The sequence below is a fragment of the Branchiostoma belcheri genome, unplaced genomic scaffold (genome assembly GCF_001625305.1).
Source record: "Branchiostoma belcheri isolate BF01 breed outbred unplaced genomic scaffold, Haploidv18h27 scaffold3, whole genome shotgun sequence".
Lineage (NCBI taxonomy): Eukaryota > Metazoa > Chordata > Leptocardii > Amphioxiformes > Branchiostomatidae > Branchiostoma > Branchiostoma belcheri.
The window spans coordinates 6,790,459-6,808,018 of record NW_017803909.1 but is presented as its reverse complement, the minus strand read 5'-3'; the positions used below and the strand labels follow the sequence as shown (position 1 = coordinate 6,808,018).

Genomic DNA, 17,560 nt, shown 5'->3' with positions numbered 1-17,560 from the left:
TGGTAAGGTAAGGCCTACCTAGAGCACTGAACACGCCTTTGCCACAATGATTCCAGCACAGGCGCTGTTCAAAAGACCGTGTTCAGACTGTCTTCATGTTTTCACGGCTAGCTATTGATGTCACTGTTTTTTTATTCCAACATTTCATGACTAAACATGGTGACAGTACTCTCAAGCTTTTTCAACTTATTTTATGCCGCCACCAACGCGGAGGACAAATACAGACAGGACAATACTCATTTTCAATTGAGTTAAGTGAGGAAAGTCGTGCAAAGTGCCTTTCCTAATAAGGGCACAATGGTAGGACTCGAACGCTGGACCTTTTGGTTCTGGGTTGAGCACTCTGTCGCTACGCCACACGACCCCACTAATGTCACTATTGACGATGAGACAGTCTTTGCACGACTTTCCCCCACTATTTGAGATCTAGAACTACAACCACGTACCTGCGTTGGATCATGGAGAAGTAGCATGAAGTTCTGCTTATTCTGTGTCCTTTGTTAGATCTACACTCTACAGACTGGATGTATTATGTTATTCAAGGTTTACAACGTGGTAGTTTTCGATGATTTGAAAATGTTTTCTCTTGCCATAGGTCACTTGCAACTGTTTTGGAATCAGCAATTCTGAACTCAAGGACATTGCAGTGGGCGTCTACCCACAGTAAGTATACAGAGTAAATGATAGTTATCGTGTCGTTAAAAATGTTTTAAAATGTCTCAAGAACTGCTGATAAATACACTCTTATCAACATGCACCTCTCTGATATGTCTGCTTTAAACGCCTAACGTTACAAATCTCACTTTTTCCAGTATCTATATGTGACGGAGAAACTGGTCATTTCTGACGTTGTGTGTATTCATCTTTCTAGTTCCTTCATCTTTTCAGCTTTATTTCACACCGTCTCTTGTTTCCTATACCAGGGCGGCCATGCTCAACCACAGCTGCAGGTCCAACACCATCGCCACTTTCCAGGGACCCAACATGGAGGTTCGAACATTTACACACATCGGACCCGGGGAAGAGGTAAGTTTTGTATCAGTAACATTAACAAACGAACTGCGATATTTCTTCATTGCTGAGTTGGACTTGATATAACACGTGGCGCTATGATTTGTTTCCAAGAACTTCCACATCTGTGCCACCGTATACTAATATGTGTGGTCAAATGAAGATTTCTTTGTCGATGAAGGTTAGACATCCAGGTAATAAGATACACCAAAAAGCAGTTATCTAGGCAACTGGATATGCATATCAATCAATAGTTTGTGCTTATAAACCTGCATTTCTCATCTGGTCTCTCAGTCACTGACGAAAGGTAGTGAATGCTACCTGAAACGTCTGACCCTTTCCAAAATCATATCCAGTTGCTTGAGTAACTGCGAAGATTTCTTTGGTTACCCATCCCAGTGTCTTTGTTATCCTAGCTAAATTTTTGGATGTTCTAAAATGACATTTTCGCTACGCAGGTATTTCATGCCTATGTTCAGAAGGGGGCGACAACAGACCGCAGGAGAGACGACCTGATGGAGAAGTACTTCTTTCTCTGTCAGTGTGCCGACTGCCTCAATCTCGACAGGGTATGTCTTCATCAGATTTCGTCTGATCCAATCACACTGTTTATCCTGTTTGTTTGTTTGTTTGTTTGTTTGTTTGTTTGTTTGTTTGTTTGTTTGCTTTCCTCTGTTGGATGATGGATATTCGCATTTACAAGCTGCTGATCCCAAGTTCTGAGATTGCGGTAACATTGTGTGTTCCTTCTGCCTAAGGACTTGAGAATGAGAACTGTGAAATGCCCTAACTGCGAAGGGCCAGTACTACCTAACCCAGGTGTGCCACTACGGTATTTTAGTACTTAATGCCCGTAGCCAAGATTTTGAATGGGGGGGGGGGGGTTCGTTACCACTGTCTGAGGGACCAGCGATTGGAAGGCGCAAGGGTCCGGTGGCATGCTGCCCCGGAAAATTGTGAAAATGAACCTTCTGAAATGGCATTTCCTGCCTTTTTGAGAGGATTTAAAAGGGAAAATCTTTTTTTTTAATGACTTTTTATTCAATGAGATTTGTGAGCAGTTTTGTACGATTGAAGCCCCCCTGTTGATACAAATCAGTCCAAATTTTAAAGAAAAATATTGGACCTTTAGATAAAAAGTGGACCCTTGAGCCTTGTGTGTAGAAGGGAAGGGGGGGGGTCCGACCACCCCCTGGCTACGGGCATGTATAAGACTCTCAAGTTGCACTCATTTTACATTCAAAATGTAAGAAATGATGCAGACGTTTCTACAGATATAGTAAACTGGCCTTTGATAAGTGATGGTTAGATTTGAACATGACGACTGCAACAGTTGGGTGCTAAACGTTGTAGTTATACCTGTGGCTCAATTCTGCAACTGAACAAACTAGAGAGTACCCAATCTTGACTGGTTGCGGACCATCCGTTTATTAATCATTCTGTTGACATCCGCGGGTTATCAAAACAATCCATAAATAAATCATGAAATGATGAACCCTTGGTACGAAATAAATGACCCCGTTTCAGAATTATTTATAACTCACTGCGCGAAAGGTCAATGACCGAATATCAACGAAACGTAATGAATATGGAAATATATAAACATTGAAATATTCCGAAATCTACATCTTTTAAGCACTGTACAGTTGCGTATAACAGTTATATTAAAGTAACTGTCTCCAGTTTAATTCTGGACCTCCAGTTTAATTCCGGACTAATTCCTATATTTCAGCAGCCTTACATCTAGATAGGCTAATATCGTAAACTATAGGTAAAAATGATGTAAGAAATATGTATATGTAGCGGCCTTCGACGACCCTTTGGGGATTAACTCAATTCTGCAGAAGTCTTCCCAGAATTTTGGCTCCAGTTCCCAGAATTCTGCAGAATTCTGGCTCTGCAGAATTCTGGCTCGTGAATTCTGCAGAATTGGGTTAATCCCCATGCAAATTAAGGGTCCTTAATGGCTTCTACGTATTTCTTACATCATTTTAACCTGTAGTTTACGATATTAGCACATCTAGATGTAAGGTTGCTGAGATATGGGAATTGGTCCGGAATTAAACTGGAGGTCCAGAATTAAACGGGAGGCTGTTAAGTGTATTTTCAAATCTTTTATCAGAATCTAAGTCAACCTATGAGAAGTGTCCCCGGTGCGAACACGACGAGTTTGACGAGGACTTTCATGACAAGATCGACACGGCTGTGCAGTACGCGGACAACGTCCTCACCAAGGAGAGGAGATGGTGCAATGGTATCCTTTTGTGGCTCACCGCTAGTTTCTTAACAAAAGTGGACAAAGGAAAATATTGAACTTAATTCCAAACATGACCTTATTCACACGAGGTTTTACGGATATGTGACGTGTAATCCTTGTGTTGTTCAACATTTTACTATGAATTACCACCAAGTTTCAACACAGATGAACTCCATGATAAAAAGTGGACAAGAAAAACAATTTGGAATGTTGTGTAACTCCATGTCAAATCCTACTGAGTCATGTTTGCCGGCTTGAGTAGGACTAGCAGGCCGGTATTCATGCTAGTCTAGCTCCAGTCCGTTCCTCTGCAGATCTGATATCCTCGAATATTCTGTTGAGCTACCAGAGGAGCGACCCGCAGCTAGAATGGGGTGAATACCCACTGTCTAGGAGGGCTAGAAAAGAAAAGGAAAAGGCTAGAAAAAAAACGAGACCAGTGTTATTATACTGTATAGCTTCTTCAATCAAAGTTCTCGCCTTAACCATTACACCAGGTTTGGAATACGAGCTCCAGTTTCGGCAGAACTGCCTGTTGGAGATTGACAAGGTCCTTCACGAGGATAACGTGAACACCATCAGGATCCTGGTGGGGGCCTTCCACGCCGCAGCCGGGCTGGGGGAGTGGACACAGGCCATCGACTGGGGCCACAGGCTGGAACGTGGACTTCAGTGAGTGACCAGGACGGTCTGACGTCCTTAAGATGTGTTCATTTCCAACACTTGGTCATATTCCTTCATGCTTTACCTTCCTACCCCACTCGCCCCCCTGTGTCACTTCTATTCGATCTTTAATTTCCTCGTATTTCATTTTCCTGTCTTTCGTTACTGTCTTTGATTGGCCTTTCTTCTCAGCCTTTATCTCCAACCTAACGAGCCTGACCAAGGCAATCTCCATCACAAATTGGGCAAAGCTTACTTTCACTTAGGAGACCAGGAGAAAGGGCGCTTTCATGCCCTTAAGGCAAGTGAGCTAGACTAGAAGAAACGTAGAGACATCACGGACGAGTGTCTACCATAAAGATATCAACCCTGAAGGTCGAATGCTATTACGATTTCTACTTTCGTAACTGTGCATGCGATTTAAAGAACATTTCAAGCACTCAACAAGCAGTCTTCAGTACTTAACATGCCGTAATTGCTGGGAAATTTAACAACATCATAGATATGGGAAAGTACTTTCCGCTCATCGTGGGGTAGGTGTGCTTCAGTGTAATTCCTAATATACGTGACTAGAAAAAAAGTACTTTGCAAGATGATTTCCTGACGATGCATTTCAAAACTTCAATGTCTTTGATGTAAACCCAAGTTCAAAACCTTATTTACTGTACGGGTAGATTCTCGTAATTGATAGATCACCAAATTGTCTTGCTTATACTCATTTTTCTTTTACCCACTTTGTAATTATGTATGTATTTTGTCACTGTGTTTTACTCTAGTTTTATGTTTTTAAGTAGAAGGCATCATAGTTGCCTAATATGTGTGATTAGAAAAATGCACGGAATGCCCGTGTGCTGCACACCTCTTCCGCGTGCTTGACTGTACTTTTATTTCCAGGCCAAGGAGATCTACACCATCACCCACGGTCGGCGCAGCTCACAGACGAAGATGCTAAAGGATTTACTGAGAGAGTTTGACGAAGTTGTCAGCGACGATGACGAAGAAGAGGAAGAAGAAGAGGAAAATGATGACGACAAACGGAGCAGGAATCTACCGCCCGACTGGAACCCAGCGGACTACAAATGTTGGATCGACCCTCGAGAGAACAAACGGAATGCCGAAAAGAAAGAAGAAGATCCGCCGAAAACGAGGAATCACTACCGGGAAGACGTCCAGGTGAAGAGAGAGGGGAATGAATTCCGCGCCAAGCTGTCGAGTCTCCTCGACAACGGCGTGACTAGAAAGGAGACGTCGTCCCCGATTTCGTGGTACAACAGTGTGGACACGGCCCGCCCATCTAGGGTGATGTGTCTTCGTCAGGACGAGTCTGAGAGGAGGTCTTCATCTCTTGACAGGTACACTGGCAGGCCTGCTTCGCCGATATACACGGCTAATAATAGACCTGCTTCCCCGGCGAGATACACCATCAACACCAGGCCTACGTCCCCCGCTACCATTGCTCTGGAAAGAGCAAGGAGTCTTTTGAATAAGATAGAACTGAAGACATCAACCGCGGGGTCCCTTACCCTGAGTCGGGCGCGTCGTTACGATGACCGCCGGTACGCGTCCCTGCGCATCCCGACTACATCCAGGCGGCTTCAACCCGCTTACATGTCGATAAGTCTCTCCCGTTAGGCGAAGGAGGCACCCATGGCCATAGACCCGCCGATACTAGCCTCCATCATGCCTATCTACGGGAATACGGATCGTAGAATTCGGCAAAAAACAGAGTAAAATTGGCCAAGGGAGTCCGGCCGCGGAGTGGCAGTTTCTGTCCCTGCGCGGCCAATCAAACCTACAAGGCGGCCAAACTCCCCTGGCAAATATTCTCCTATATATAGCCAGCGTAGTTAGTCTGGTAGAGACTATGCCGATACGCAGGGGATTCGTATGGAACATGCAAGTGATTTGAAGCTACTCGCAGGGCTGTCGTGACGCACTTGAGACGATATTGTCTACCTGTCTTTTTCTGAACAAGTGCTGACGATAAAGCGTATATACAACGCTACAACTACGAAACTGTATGGTTATTATCATTAAGTTATTGAAAATATTTGACACGAAAGTATGTGTAAGAGCAAACCACCATTTCAACAAGTTTTCAAGTGCGTGCCTGTCTACGTACTGTAGATTGTGCCGAGATGTTTACCAATAATTCCCATGTGTGAAGGTAACTTTGTCCTGACATCAATTTTCAAGTGAACTTCCTTCTTTTTTTGAACGCTTTCAGGCCAACACTGTCACATGGATGGGACCAAATCTGGTCAAGTGTCGCAATCACACCAGAAACATTTTCTATGTCAGTTGCCTACAGCTACAAGCTCCAGATAGCCTTGTCATACCTATTGTCAATGTCATTTACATTGGCTGATGCCACAGTTGCAAGTTATTATAAGAACAAGGCCAATACTCTACTGAATTGAAACATAACTTGATTTACAACATGTTTTATAGATGATTGTCTTTGTGTGTTTATTTTCGCATCAGTCACTGTCTCCTTATGTATAATGTTCTATGACATTCTTTCTGTTCTATTTTAACTATAATGTTACATTTAGAAGACATATCAAGTATAGCGATTCACAGCATATAGTTTACCCGATGGAATCAGTAATAATCCCTTATCCTTATACAGAATTACATCAGACACAATATATGTACACGGTAGTTTTCAAGCTGGTTTTTCTTGGAATGAATTGAGGGGAACTTGCTGGCTATAAGTGGAAAGGTCACATTGCTAAGCTGTCACCGAACTATCTTATTCTAAAAGCTTGCAATTTGAGGCTATCCTAATGGTCATGTTATTAAGTAATTCTGCTGATGTACATCTTAATCAAGCCCTTTTCACTTGCTGAATCAAATACAAATAATTCTCATGATATGATATATCAAATATATTAATTATCCAAAGACATTGCAACAATAAAATGCCAATACGATTCTACATCACACCAAAAATCCTACTAAATGCAGGAAGTTACACCATACATGTTGTTCGTCATGCATTGGTCAAAATCATTGGCAGACTTGATACAAGTCCAATATCAAAATTGTGTTGCGGTCAAGTACCGGTAAGGCCACACCAATTTAATTTGTTGTTTCTCGGATTCACCCTGTCCATTTTTTTCTGATTTGCAAAAGAAAAAAAAAAGATCTTAGGTTCTGAATCAACTGCAAATTGCTCAATGAAAGACATATTTTGGCCCCAACGGTTGAAGAAAGTCCTTTTCTTCCTACTTGTTAAAGTTTTTTCAATGTAACAACGCAACTTCGTTTCATTAAAAGTTCAAAATCTAATGTTTAAACTTTTAATTATAAACCAGCCTGGTATGTTGATTCCATGGCTCATATTGTAACATTTATGGCCTTCGTGGGGTGCCTTGGCCATTTCTTTTTTCCCTGTTGCTTCATATTTTTTCAGAAAAAAAATCTGAGAAACAACAAATTAAATTGGTGTGACCTAATGGATGGTATTTTAAAAGCAACATGACTTTCACTCTGGTCCAGACCCGTTGTCAGTCACCACTGCCTTCTCGTGGGCAGGTGGAGATGTCATCAGGTGATCGTATGACAGGGACACTGCCTGCCCTGTCCTGTGGGACTCTTCACACGCCTCCGCGATGTGGCTGCTCAGCAACGTGTCTTTCTTCACTATACGGGGTTCCTCCAACCCTGCAGCAGGTAGAAATATGGACAAGATTGCAAGAATTAGGAGAGTAGAAACAGAAAGGTCCCGATCCTGGTCCCGGGATTGAACCCACACCAAACCCGGGTACCAGCTTACAAACCCTATACTCCTACCGAATCAGCTAAAAGGTCTAGACCCATCACTGGATCGGTTGGCATTGCCTATAAATCCCCCACTGTTACACTACTCCCCCTTTTCTTTTCAAGATTTGAGGACTTCCAAATTCAACATTCCTGGAGCGGCACTAAGCCAGTACTCTCAGGTGTGGGAAACACTGTAAGAATCAGAGGCAAACCGTAGAACATAAATTATTATGATTTTCTGGGTAGCAAGTTGAGATGGCAATAATGTATTACCTGGTACAAAAGACAACAGTAAATGAAACTTGCCTACTTGTGACATACAGAAACTTCATTTGTATCTATAGGACTGTTTTATTTGTATGGAAGCTAGCCAATTGATGGAAGAAACTTTGGAAAAGAATACTATGCCAGTGCAGAAGTGAGTATCTTCCTCTTTAAAGCTTCTCTTCACAAATGGTAACTTTCTGCAACACTTCTGTGTCTTCCCTACTCATATTGAGCATTTTGGCAGAGCATAATGCACCTGCGCAAAACTCGTAATGTATTATGCATAGCACTTCAGCAGAACGTCTCATATAGATTATAAGGTTGATTCACACATGTTGAAAAAGATATCCTCTACAAGAGGCAAAATTCTGATGCAACGTTGACCAAACATTTAACAAAAACCGTGAAAAATCAGGGTTTCGCGCAGGCACAGTACGTTCTGCCAACATGCTCTCATGCTTATAACAAGTACATATAAAAATGTAGGATAACAAGATGGCTGCACCTTGAATGAGGTTTAGGAAGTGAACCAGTTCCCCCTGGTAGCTGGCAGCGTATCTCTGTGGGAAGGAGTAGTAGATGGGCTGTGCCGTCTCCCCGTTCTCGTCAGAATAGTGCAGGCCAGTTGGGGACGTGTTGTGATTCAGCAGCATACCTTTGGAGCCATACACCTGGAAATAACAACAACAAAATTAGAGCAGTGGCATAGCTGATTAGTATTAAGAGTTTTAGTTATTGGTATGATAGAACATTTGGTTGGGGAAAATTTTCAAGTGTGACATATTGGACGAATTGTGTGTTTGCAACATTGGTCAAGTTTTTTCCATGAAAGCAATTTTTCAGCATTTTATGGGTGTACAACAAACATATTTCCTAGCACTACAAAAATTATGAATTTGCCAGTATCATTGGTTATGAACATACAAAAAAGCTGCATCTATTCCATCTATTCCAGAGTCATGTCAGCCACAAAAAGGATGACAAAAATTACATGTGAGGAAAGTTGAAACTTTCTTATTCTGAAAATTCACAAGAATGTCGCCCCTAGCAAATGTCTAATACATGTATACATTTTGTACCTCAGTTCTCTGGTCATAGCCGTAAGTAGACAGGCGGCTCAGGTCCAGACTTGCGATCGCTCCACTGGGAAACTTCATGGTGATGGAGACAGTGTCCACATCATCCAGCTCAGCTATGGCAGGGCTGAAGCAGTGAGCCATCGTGTGTACCTGGGGAGGTTACAGTCAGTGAGACTGAGCTGGGGAGAGTTTGGCTCAGAAATATCAGTAAGGCCACAGCAAGTAAATTTTATGGATGACATCCTCTGAAGACTCTGAAGGCAGGCCAAAAATAGGTTTGGAATCATTGTGTGAATGGTTTTGATTCAGTGTAGCCTGGGTTCCATCCTGGTTAGTTAATGTCCGCTCCCACACTAGCGACTGTGGGAGCGGACGTAAACTAACCAGGATGGAACCCAGGCTAGATTCAGTGGGAAGATATAAAAGGAATGAAATACATCACTGCATCAAAGTAAAAGACAAAACAATAAATCAGAGCCTTATCTTGTCTCCTCTCTTCATAATTATCTACCATCCACATTCCAGCATGGCAAGACATGCCATTTTGCCCAGTTTCGGCATGTTGACCACTGTCAGAGGGCTAATACATTTTTTTCCAAAATCAGGCGAAAATCAATGCGCGCACTGATGTCATCCATACAAATTACTTGCTGTGGCCTAATCTTCAATGTCAGACACTGTAACGAATTCATGGGTACATTTGAACATGTTATCAGGCATACAGATAATACCATGTATTCATACAAGCAAAACAGCACTGTCAGTTTGGAACTATGCAGGTGGACATTGTTATACTTTACCTGTGTTGGAAGTTCTTTCATGATCCAGAGGCATTCATCAATGTCATGCACTGCACAGTCATGGAATATTCCACCTGAACAGGGGGAGACAGTACACTACATTTAAGCATCATGCAGGCAAAGGCTGAAAAATTGGACCCTTTTTTCCTCTTTCCAGAAGACAGATACTTCACAGCAACTACACATTGTCAGCCAGAGAGGCAACTGCAAAATTTGAATCACTCATTCATGTTGACATGAAAAGAGAATATACATATACCTGTCAGGGCATTCTAGGTTTTAGGTTGCTACTTCAGCTAGTACACGTAGATTCTTTGTAATCCACATTGGGTATCTGGCTGTTTTAGTACATACAGTATAAAGAAATTTCTATTACATATTGATTATAACTTGTTCCCTCATACAACTTTAATGATCTTAAAAGCTACATAGAAAGACAGCAATGGTTCAAAACCTCCTGAATGTGTCACATGAAACAGTGACATTCCATTTGTATGTTTGAAGTGTGTGTCATACATGCAATAGTTACCTTGTGACCGTGTGCCTTCAAGCTGTGGAGTAAAACGTAAAGGTAAATAGTTCGGATGCACATCATTGGAAAGGTGTTGAAGACTTCAGGATGGCTGAATCTCACCTATGATTGACACCTGTCATAGACATGAAGAGACAGGAATGTTTAGAAAACCTCCATGTTCAGTCATGAATGTTCCATCCATATTTCTGTTACATTGTCAATATCATGAGGGAGCTTTGAGACCTGGAGAAGCATGAAAAGTTTTGAAGTAAAGTGGTTTGTCTCCTTGCTGGCAACCAAGAAGACCACAGTTGTTTTATAATGTTGCTGCCAGTACTTGAAAACATCTGAAACTGTGAAGTATGAAAATATCAAAATATGCTGTTTTTCATACTGGTATATTCCAATCAAATGGCTAAAACATATTCATTGCATCATATACATGGAAATATTGTGCAAAGATTGCCAGAATGTACCCAGACTGCATTAAAAATTTCCAACAATGTTGTGATACTTAAGTGGTGGTAAAACCAAACCCTTGCAAGACAGATGGCAAGCAAATTACACCCACAAAGCAATGTCTGAACACATAAGTCTACATACTTACCTGCTTGGTATAATACCAACTAGTGCTGTGTACCTAAACCCACATTTAGGTTCAGGTCTGGATTCAAGTCAAGAGGTTTAGGTTCAGTTCTGGACTCGTAAGTCCGGACCTAAACCCATGGCATATACAAAATTGCATGTTGGCAACCTTGCAATATTGTTTGGGAAAAACTTTGGCCACATAACATGGAGGCCAACAATTGAAAATGCCCGATGGCAATGTTTTCTTCATTTTGCAGCACAGATTTTGCAATCTACGGAAGGTTTTAGGTGGTTTGGAAAGAAAAGGGTATGTGAATTTTTTTTTTTTTTNTTTTTTTTTTTTTTTTTTTGTAATAACTAAATAAGTCCAGAATCGGTTCTTGACTTTTAGGTTTTTTTGGACTTGAACCTAAACATTTTTACAAGTCCAGAACCGGTCCAGCAAACTGACACACAGCACTATGATACCAACATACCTCCTCAGTTCTCAGCATCCTCTCCACCCAACCAGTACTTTGATATCTTACTTTACTCCACACCTATGATACTCAACATGATGTTACCTGAGATGCGGAGGTATTCAATGGAAGGTAATGGAGAATCCCTGCTGGATGTCTTGAAACGGTGGATCTGGCCAACTTCTCCCTTCTTCACCCGCTCCTCGAGATTTAGAAGTGCTGGGTCAAATCTCCTGCAACAAAACAATGATGAACCACAGACATGTTAATTCTGAGACGAAAGAACAAAGTAATCATAATTTGTTGCAAGAAATAGTCATTTGAAAGAAGCTCATTTGAATCCCATATAAATGTATGCTGATCCATGACTACACTGTTATCTGTCATTATTTCTTTTATCTTATACTGTCAGAAGACAGGAAGTGTATGATGATTGTCTTTAGAAGAAAGTACGTAACTGTTTGGATCAGTTTGAGCTGCAAGAAACGTCTTTCATAAAATGCAGTTTCCTACCTTTCCTTTGGCCAAGGAGGTTATCTGATCTATAACCTCCTTGCTTTGACACTGCTAGGAACAGCCAATCATCACAAGTCACAATATCAAAACCCTTGTCCTGCTGTGCGCAACATATGTCGCGCGGCACATACAGTACCATCTATATTACACCCTGTATAGGTACGATTTGGGGGTATTTCTCGTGCAACGCATCACATCGCAGCGAAACGCAACGAATGCGGAAGTAACTATGCCACTGCAGGGCAAAAAAATTTGGGGGTCTATGATCTAATTAAGACATGAAATTATTGAAAAATATTGTGCCAGGAATGCCAGCAGGACAAGGGTTAAGAAGAATAGCTTTCTCACCTGTTGAAGGCACACAAGAGGATCCTGCCCTGTTTCTCAGCCTCGTCATAGACAAGTGCAGTTGTCTTCATATCTGCAGCAATTGGCTTCTCACACAAGACATCTTTACCTGTTTGAAGTAACAGAATGATTACATTCTTATTCTCAACCAGCTGTACCAGGCAATCATATTCAAAACCATTACTCTTCTTATAGAATTATAGTTCAGCTCTGCAAGTTACATCCAAAACTTTAACCTTGAGTGCAACACAAGGAGCACTTACCAGCCTTCAGGGCCTTTAGGCAAATGTCTGGGTGGGTAAAGGTCGGGGAGGTCACCACAATACCCTGTACCCTAAAGGCCAAGGAGACAATTAAAGACTGTTAACACGGTATAACAACAACAAGGCTGTGTGACAAATAAATGTGTGAATTCTGTGTGAATACAAAACTGCTTTTATCTATTTACTGCATTAGCAGCAATCCACTAATGGCTTTTTGATGGGTTACTGTGCTTCAAGACACTCAGGCCTGCCCCCTCCTGTGGTGCAGGGATTAGCTGGCCACAGCTATAGCCCATCCCACTGTTAATCCACCATGTAATTTGTGTAAACAATCTGCCAGGGCAGGGGTCCAATTATTTAACCCCCTCCCAAAAACATAACCAAGGAGGTTGACAATAGCCTCTGTAGCAGGCTTTAATGTAGAACTGGGGGTTTGGTGGTCTTCAGCTGTTTTCTGATTAGTCCAGTTCTAAAAACGGGGGTAATTCAACCAGGCTGGCTATGTTGTCTATATGCAATCAGAAAATACATGTAGCACATAAAAGATCCCCAAGACCCTGAACTTCAGGGCCTGAAGACCCCCAAAGCCCTCAGTTTTTGGCATACTATGGAGGCTAGGTTGACAGAACTCTGAACAGGTGTAATAACAGGCTGAATTATTCTAAGGCTACAACTTTCTTTGGTCAGCGCCGCCGAACTAGCCTGAAATTACTCTCCAAGCAGAGGTTGGTGGGGAAAATTGTGACGTTCTTTATCATGCGCCCGGTTTCTGTCTGCCCTCCCCACCAGGTTGACGATTTTCCCCACCAACCTCTGCTTGGAGAGTAGCCTGAAATGGCTATTACAAAGGGTGACAAGACACTACAGGACCTGTAATTGAACATTAAACATTAATGCTACACAATTGCCAGTTATAATAACTTACTCAGGGTCATTGTATACAATGTCTGCCTCAGCTGCTTTCACAACAATGGCTTCCGACATGAATTCCTCCACAAAACGGTTGCATCTCTCCACATCCTCATCTACCACGTACTTCAGCTCACAGTGGGGGTTGTGTTCGATGTTCCTCGCGTGGATGTTGCCAGCCCTCCCCAGTCCAAATAAGGCCAGAGGGATCTTCTTGCTGGCTTTGGAGCGATTCATATGTCCAGGCTGGAAGCAAGAAAGCATATGTTTTTTTTTTGTTTTGTTTTTTTTTAAATTCCAACATGTAATCACCAGACATGGTGACAGCACACTCAAGTTTTTTCAACTTATATTAATGCCGCCACCAACACAGGGGACAATACAATACTCGTTTTCACCTGAGCTAAGTGAGGAAAGTCGTGTAAAGTGCCTTTCCCAAGGGCACAAGATCGGTGGCATGTCAGGACTCGAACCCGGGACCTCTAGGTTCCGAGTCGCGCACGCTGCCGTTGCGCCACACGACCCCACGAAAGCATATGTTTAGATACTAATACTAGGTAGTAGCACTGGTAAGTGGTAACTACGAAAAAAGATGGCTGTTAAAGTGCTGTTGAAATCAAATCTCATGTATCATTCATGTAAAAATTTGATATTTCCTAAAACAACTACTAGTATGCAATGTTAAAATCAATTTTCTGAGAAAATAATGTGTGGATATGTAGCATTGCAGAGAAAAAAGCTGGCCTATCACAACAGCAGGAAAGATGGCTTTTACCTGCAGTCCTTTCACTTGTGACCTACAGAACATCATTCACTTAGCAAGGTGTACTTTGGTCTTCAACACCTAACTGTTTACTTAGCAATTAGAAAGCATTGTGCAATGGGTGTTTGCATAGTCAGCCAACCGTTATGCAACCCTTGCCCAACCCTTACCCAACCTCTGCCTATCCCAACCCTGGCCAAGAATGGTATTAAATTTTCTCATCCTACACATGCTGTAATTCCACAATGTTGCAAATATTAAAGTAGTGATCTTTTCAAACAAGAATTGCGCCTTCTGGATTTCTAGATTTATTCAATTTCTCTGAAAAACTGAAGTGCAATGGGCGTTGTCATTGGAGTGCTATTGTGATTGGGCTAGAAAAAAGGGTGACAGGAAACGTCTGATGGGTGTTGTCTGTTAGGTGCCATCTGATTGGGTGACAGAAAAGGGTGGCAGGAAACAGCTCACACGAGGTGAGTCTTCAACGTAAACAAAAACATGTCCAATACTTCATACTAAGGTGAAACTGCTCCAGTATTTTGACACTGACAACTAAGCGAGTTTTCCTTGATTTTCCATGATCAGGTTTTTAAGACGGTTTCAAAACAAATTGTTTTTCTAAAAGACAAATTTTATGTTTCGGCTATCTAGGGTGTTTGCCATCGGTCCTGGTTAAAATTATATATTAAACTGTTACGTCCCTTCCCTAAAATAGAGGGTAAATTATCACACAGGGGTTTACGTATTCGCATGATCTTTTAACTCCATGGTATTCGTAATCTTTACCGACACCACGAATACATGCTTTGTTTACATGTCACATCTGAATACCAAATACGTAACATATAACCGCCTGTAAACCGGCATCCGCTATACGAGAAGCAATCAGGGTGACTATATAACGTTAGTAAAGAGCCTAAATAACGTTACGCGACTTACCATATTCTTTTCCGTCACAAGCCTCCGTTCGTACACAAAAACACGACAGTCGGTTCCTCAAAAACTGGAGATCGTTCGTACCAGGCAGTCGATGTCGCAATCTGTCCTTTGTCCGCGTCCTGATGACAGCTGCCCTCCTTCCGCACTCCGTAGGAATAGTGCATAACAGAATAGGGGGGAGTGGGTATTTCATTGTATTATATAACGTTATAAGTAATCTATTCAACACCTTCAGAACGGAAAATAGTTGATTACAGTTTTGTTACCAGTATAAATTATTGCTAGACTTTACGAGTTTTCAACAGACTATCATTGTTGTGCAAAGTCGAAGCATTTTCTACCTTCTCATTTTTGGTAGCACCCAGAATCAAGCCGGTTCCAACAGGCTCGAACCAGCTGGCATAGTTCAATAATTGCGGGAATCGCTGACTTGTGAAGGCGGACGATTATGATAAAATAGAAATTCTCGGGTGCTACACCGGTGTCTAAGAGTTTATAGTCTCGAAATAAAAATATTGAATGCTCGGACGGTGTCAGCTGAGGTCAATGTGTCTCAGGTCAAGGTCTGGTGTCTGCCTTCGGGCAATGGGATGATATTTAATATCAAGGAATTCTACATCGGCTATGGCATTTAAATTACTAGTATATAAAAGACATATGACATCCCTATGTGCAGGCTGGATCTGAGAATATTCAACTTTTCATTTTATGACACTTTCGTCTTTAACGCCCCACAGAAAAAACGTACAAGGAAGCAAGCAAATAAAGAAAGAGTAACTGCTTTTTGGCGTAAACTTGAGGCCGAAACCCTACTAGTACTAGATCAGCTATGAAGATCTGCTTGTGAAGTCACCAGGGTGGTTTAGGCCATGTTGATTTAATTATATGGATGACATCCTCTGGGAACCCCAAAATTGATGCGCGCGTGCGAATAAAAAAAAGTTTTGCAAAAAAAAAAGTTGCTTTCACTATGAAATCTACGTGTTCATGAAGGTTGAACAAATGGCACAGAATATGTTATGGCGAATAATCTACTCTTCGAATTCATTTCTTTACATTTTTGTCTTTTTTCCTTTGATTTTGGCATTCTACGGCATTGGTATCGTTTCTAAATGTTTTCCTTGCAACTTATGGTATATTTTTGCTCATTTAGCAACTGTTTTGCACGATTTACAGTATGGTTGAAAACTTTTTTTTTTTTTGGAAACGGCCGAAAATTCATGCGCGCGTGGATGTCATCCATATAATCAAATCAACATGGCCTTACATTCAAGCTTAGTCTAAGAACAAGGATATAACGTTGCGTTATAGAAGTCTTGTGTATATAGTATGATATGATATGACATAATATGATATAATATAATAAGACATCCTTGCTTAAACCTTCTAGACTAGGATCCCGTTCATACCAGACTTTTAAAAACCGGTTGAAACCCGCTAAATAATTAGCGGAGGAAAACCGCTAAATATAAGTCTGGCATGAACAGGGTCTAGAAGATAGTGGTCAAGTTGCCCTAACGGTTACTGCACTTTCGACGGTAGTTTTCTCACGTGCGCTGCAGCGTGACTGCCCTGTGGGTCACTCTCCGCCTGCCCTGTCCAAACAATACTGGAATCCGATTGGTGCCTTGATGTAACCGTTAGTACTAGTCGCCTTTGATGTTGCATGTCAGCTCATTTACGTATAGTAAAAATTAACCAACCACAAAAGTCCAATCGGTTGGAAAAGAGCCAGTCATTGATGGTTGATTGGTCATATCATGGAGGTAGAAAAAAGGAAAGGAGGGAGGACGTATTTAGCACCCGCCGCGGCCTTTTGTTTTGCGGCGCTAGATCCCGCTGGTTTCTATTGTCCGCCGGCCCGGCGGTACTTCGTTTGATGCCTATGTTCGCCGCGGTCTCTCCCGCCAGAATTCCATATATGGCTATGCAAATGAGCCGAAAATGACATCACTGCCAGCGACGGCAGCCGAGTCCACTCCGAGCAGGGACCGACATACCCGAGTTTCCGAGCATTTCCTTATTTGGGTTGCGTCGTATTGTTGCGCAGAAGTCAGCATCGGGAGCAGAGGGAAATGGCGGATACGCAGATATGTTTATGTTTGTTGTGCGACGAAAAATGGGCGAGTTACTGCGTTTTTTGTGTTTTGTAAAGCTCGAATCGAACATTTTAGAACTGGAACATTTCAACAAATACAATCGTCTAGTATGAATTTGTGTGATTTTTTCTAGATATGCCGATATTTATTCTGGATAGTTGACGATGTTTATGTTCCATTTTCCAAACTTTCGTAACTGGCAAAGTAGCGATTTTTCCGGCAAAGTGGACTATTTGTGGCCATATTCTACAAGCTGTGTGCCTCTCTGCTAGCAGAGGAGGTGTGTAGAAATGGATTTTGTGCTCGAAGGCCCAAATA

At 41.8% G+C, this 17,560-nt stretch overlaps 3 protein-coding genes across 5 annotated transcripts in view; 2 read left to right on the top strand and 1 right to left on the bottom strand.

Annotated features, from left to right (window-relative positions):
* LOC109473410 (N-lysine methyltransferase SMYD2-A-like) overlaps positions 1 to 3,944 on the top strand; it is a 12,033-nt gene extending 8,089 nt beyond the window's left edge. Inside the window, exons 6-11 of the mRNA XM_019773269.1 lie at positions 596 to 663; positions 924 to 1,026; positions 1,470 to 1,580; positions 1,770 to 1,830; positions 3,134 to 3,265; positions 3,766 to 3,944. Coding sequence (XP_019628828.1) covers positions 596 to 663; positions 924 to 1,026; positions 1,470 to 1,580; positions 1,770 to 1,830; positions 3,134 to 3,265; positions 3,766 to 3,944 — 654 coding nt within the window. The remainder of the gene's footprint in view (positions 1 to 595; positions 664 to 923; positions 1,027 to 1,469; positions 1,581 to 1,769; positions 1,831 to 3,133; positions 3,266 to 3,765) is intronic.
* The window catches only part of LOC109473929, a 5,943-nt gene extending 198 nt beyond the window's left edge, over positions 1 to 5,745 (top strand). The window contains exons 1-4 of one of the 3 annotated variants that reach the window (XM_019774097.1): positions 3,113 to 3,265; positions 3,766 to 3,940; positions 4,124 to 4,232; positions 4,826 to 5,744. In XM_019774097.1, coding sequence (XP_019629656.1) covers positions 4,877 to 5,563 — 687 coding nt within the window. In that variant the 5' untranslated portion in view covers positions 3,113 to 3,265; positions 3,766 to 3,940; positions 4,124 to 4,232; positions 4,826 to 4,876 and the 3' untranslated portion in view covers positions 5,564 to 5,744. Of the gene's footprint in view, positions 1 to 3,112; positions 3,266 to 3,765; positions 3,941 to 4,123; positions 4,233 to 4,825 lie in introns of those variants that run through there. The other 2 variants (XM_019774099.1, XM_019774098.1) reach the window with 2 other exon arrangements.
* Positions 5,746 to 6,379: 634 nt separating this feature from the next.
* LOC109473928 (uncharacterized oxidoreductase YrbE-like) lies at positions 6,380 to 15,295 on the bottom strand. The gene is made up of 9 exons (XM_019774096.1): positions 15,144 to 15,295; positions 13,458 to 13,687; positions 12,533 to 12,603; positions 12,270 to 12,378; positions 11,511 to 11,638; positions 9,846 to 9,919; positions 9,046 to 9,195; positions 8,472 to 8,637; positions 6,380 to 7,600 (listed from the first exon to the last, which is right to left on the bottom strand). The coding sequence occupies exons 1-9, from the start codon at positions 15,144 to 15,146 to the stop codon at positions 7,422 to 7,424; spliced, it is 1,110 nt and encodes a 369-aa protein (XP_019629655.1). The 5' UTR covers positions 15,147 to 15,295; the 3' UTR covers positions 6,380 to 7,421.
* Positions 15,296 to 17,560: the final 2,265 nt, after the last annotated feature.

What these genes read in the sequence shown, in the direction of transcription:
- LOC109473928 (XM_019774096.1), bottom strand. An exon ending in ATTGTATACAATGACCCTGA is followed by an intron (nt 12,604 to 13,457) that starts GTAAGTTATTAT and finishes CTTGGCCTTTAG; the next exon opens with GGTACAGGGTATTGTGGTGA. An exon ending in GCTATGACCAGAGAACTGAG is followed by an intron (nt 8,638 to 9,045) that starts GTACAAAATGTA and finishes TGTTATTTCCAG; the next exon opens with GTGTATGGCTCCAAAGGTAT.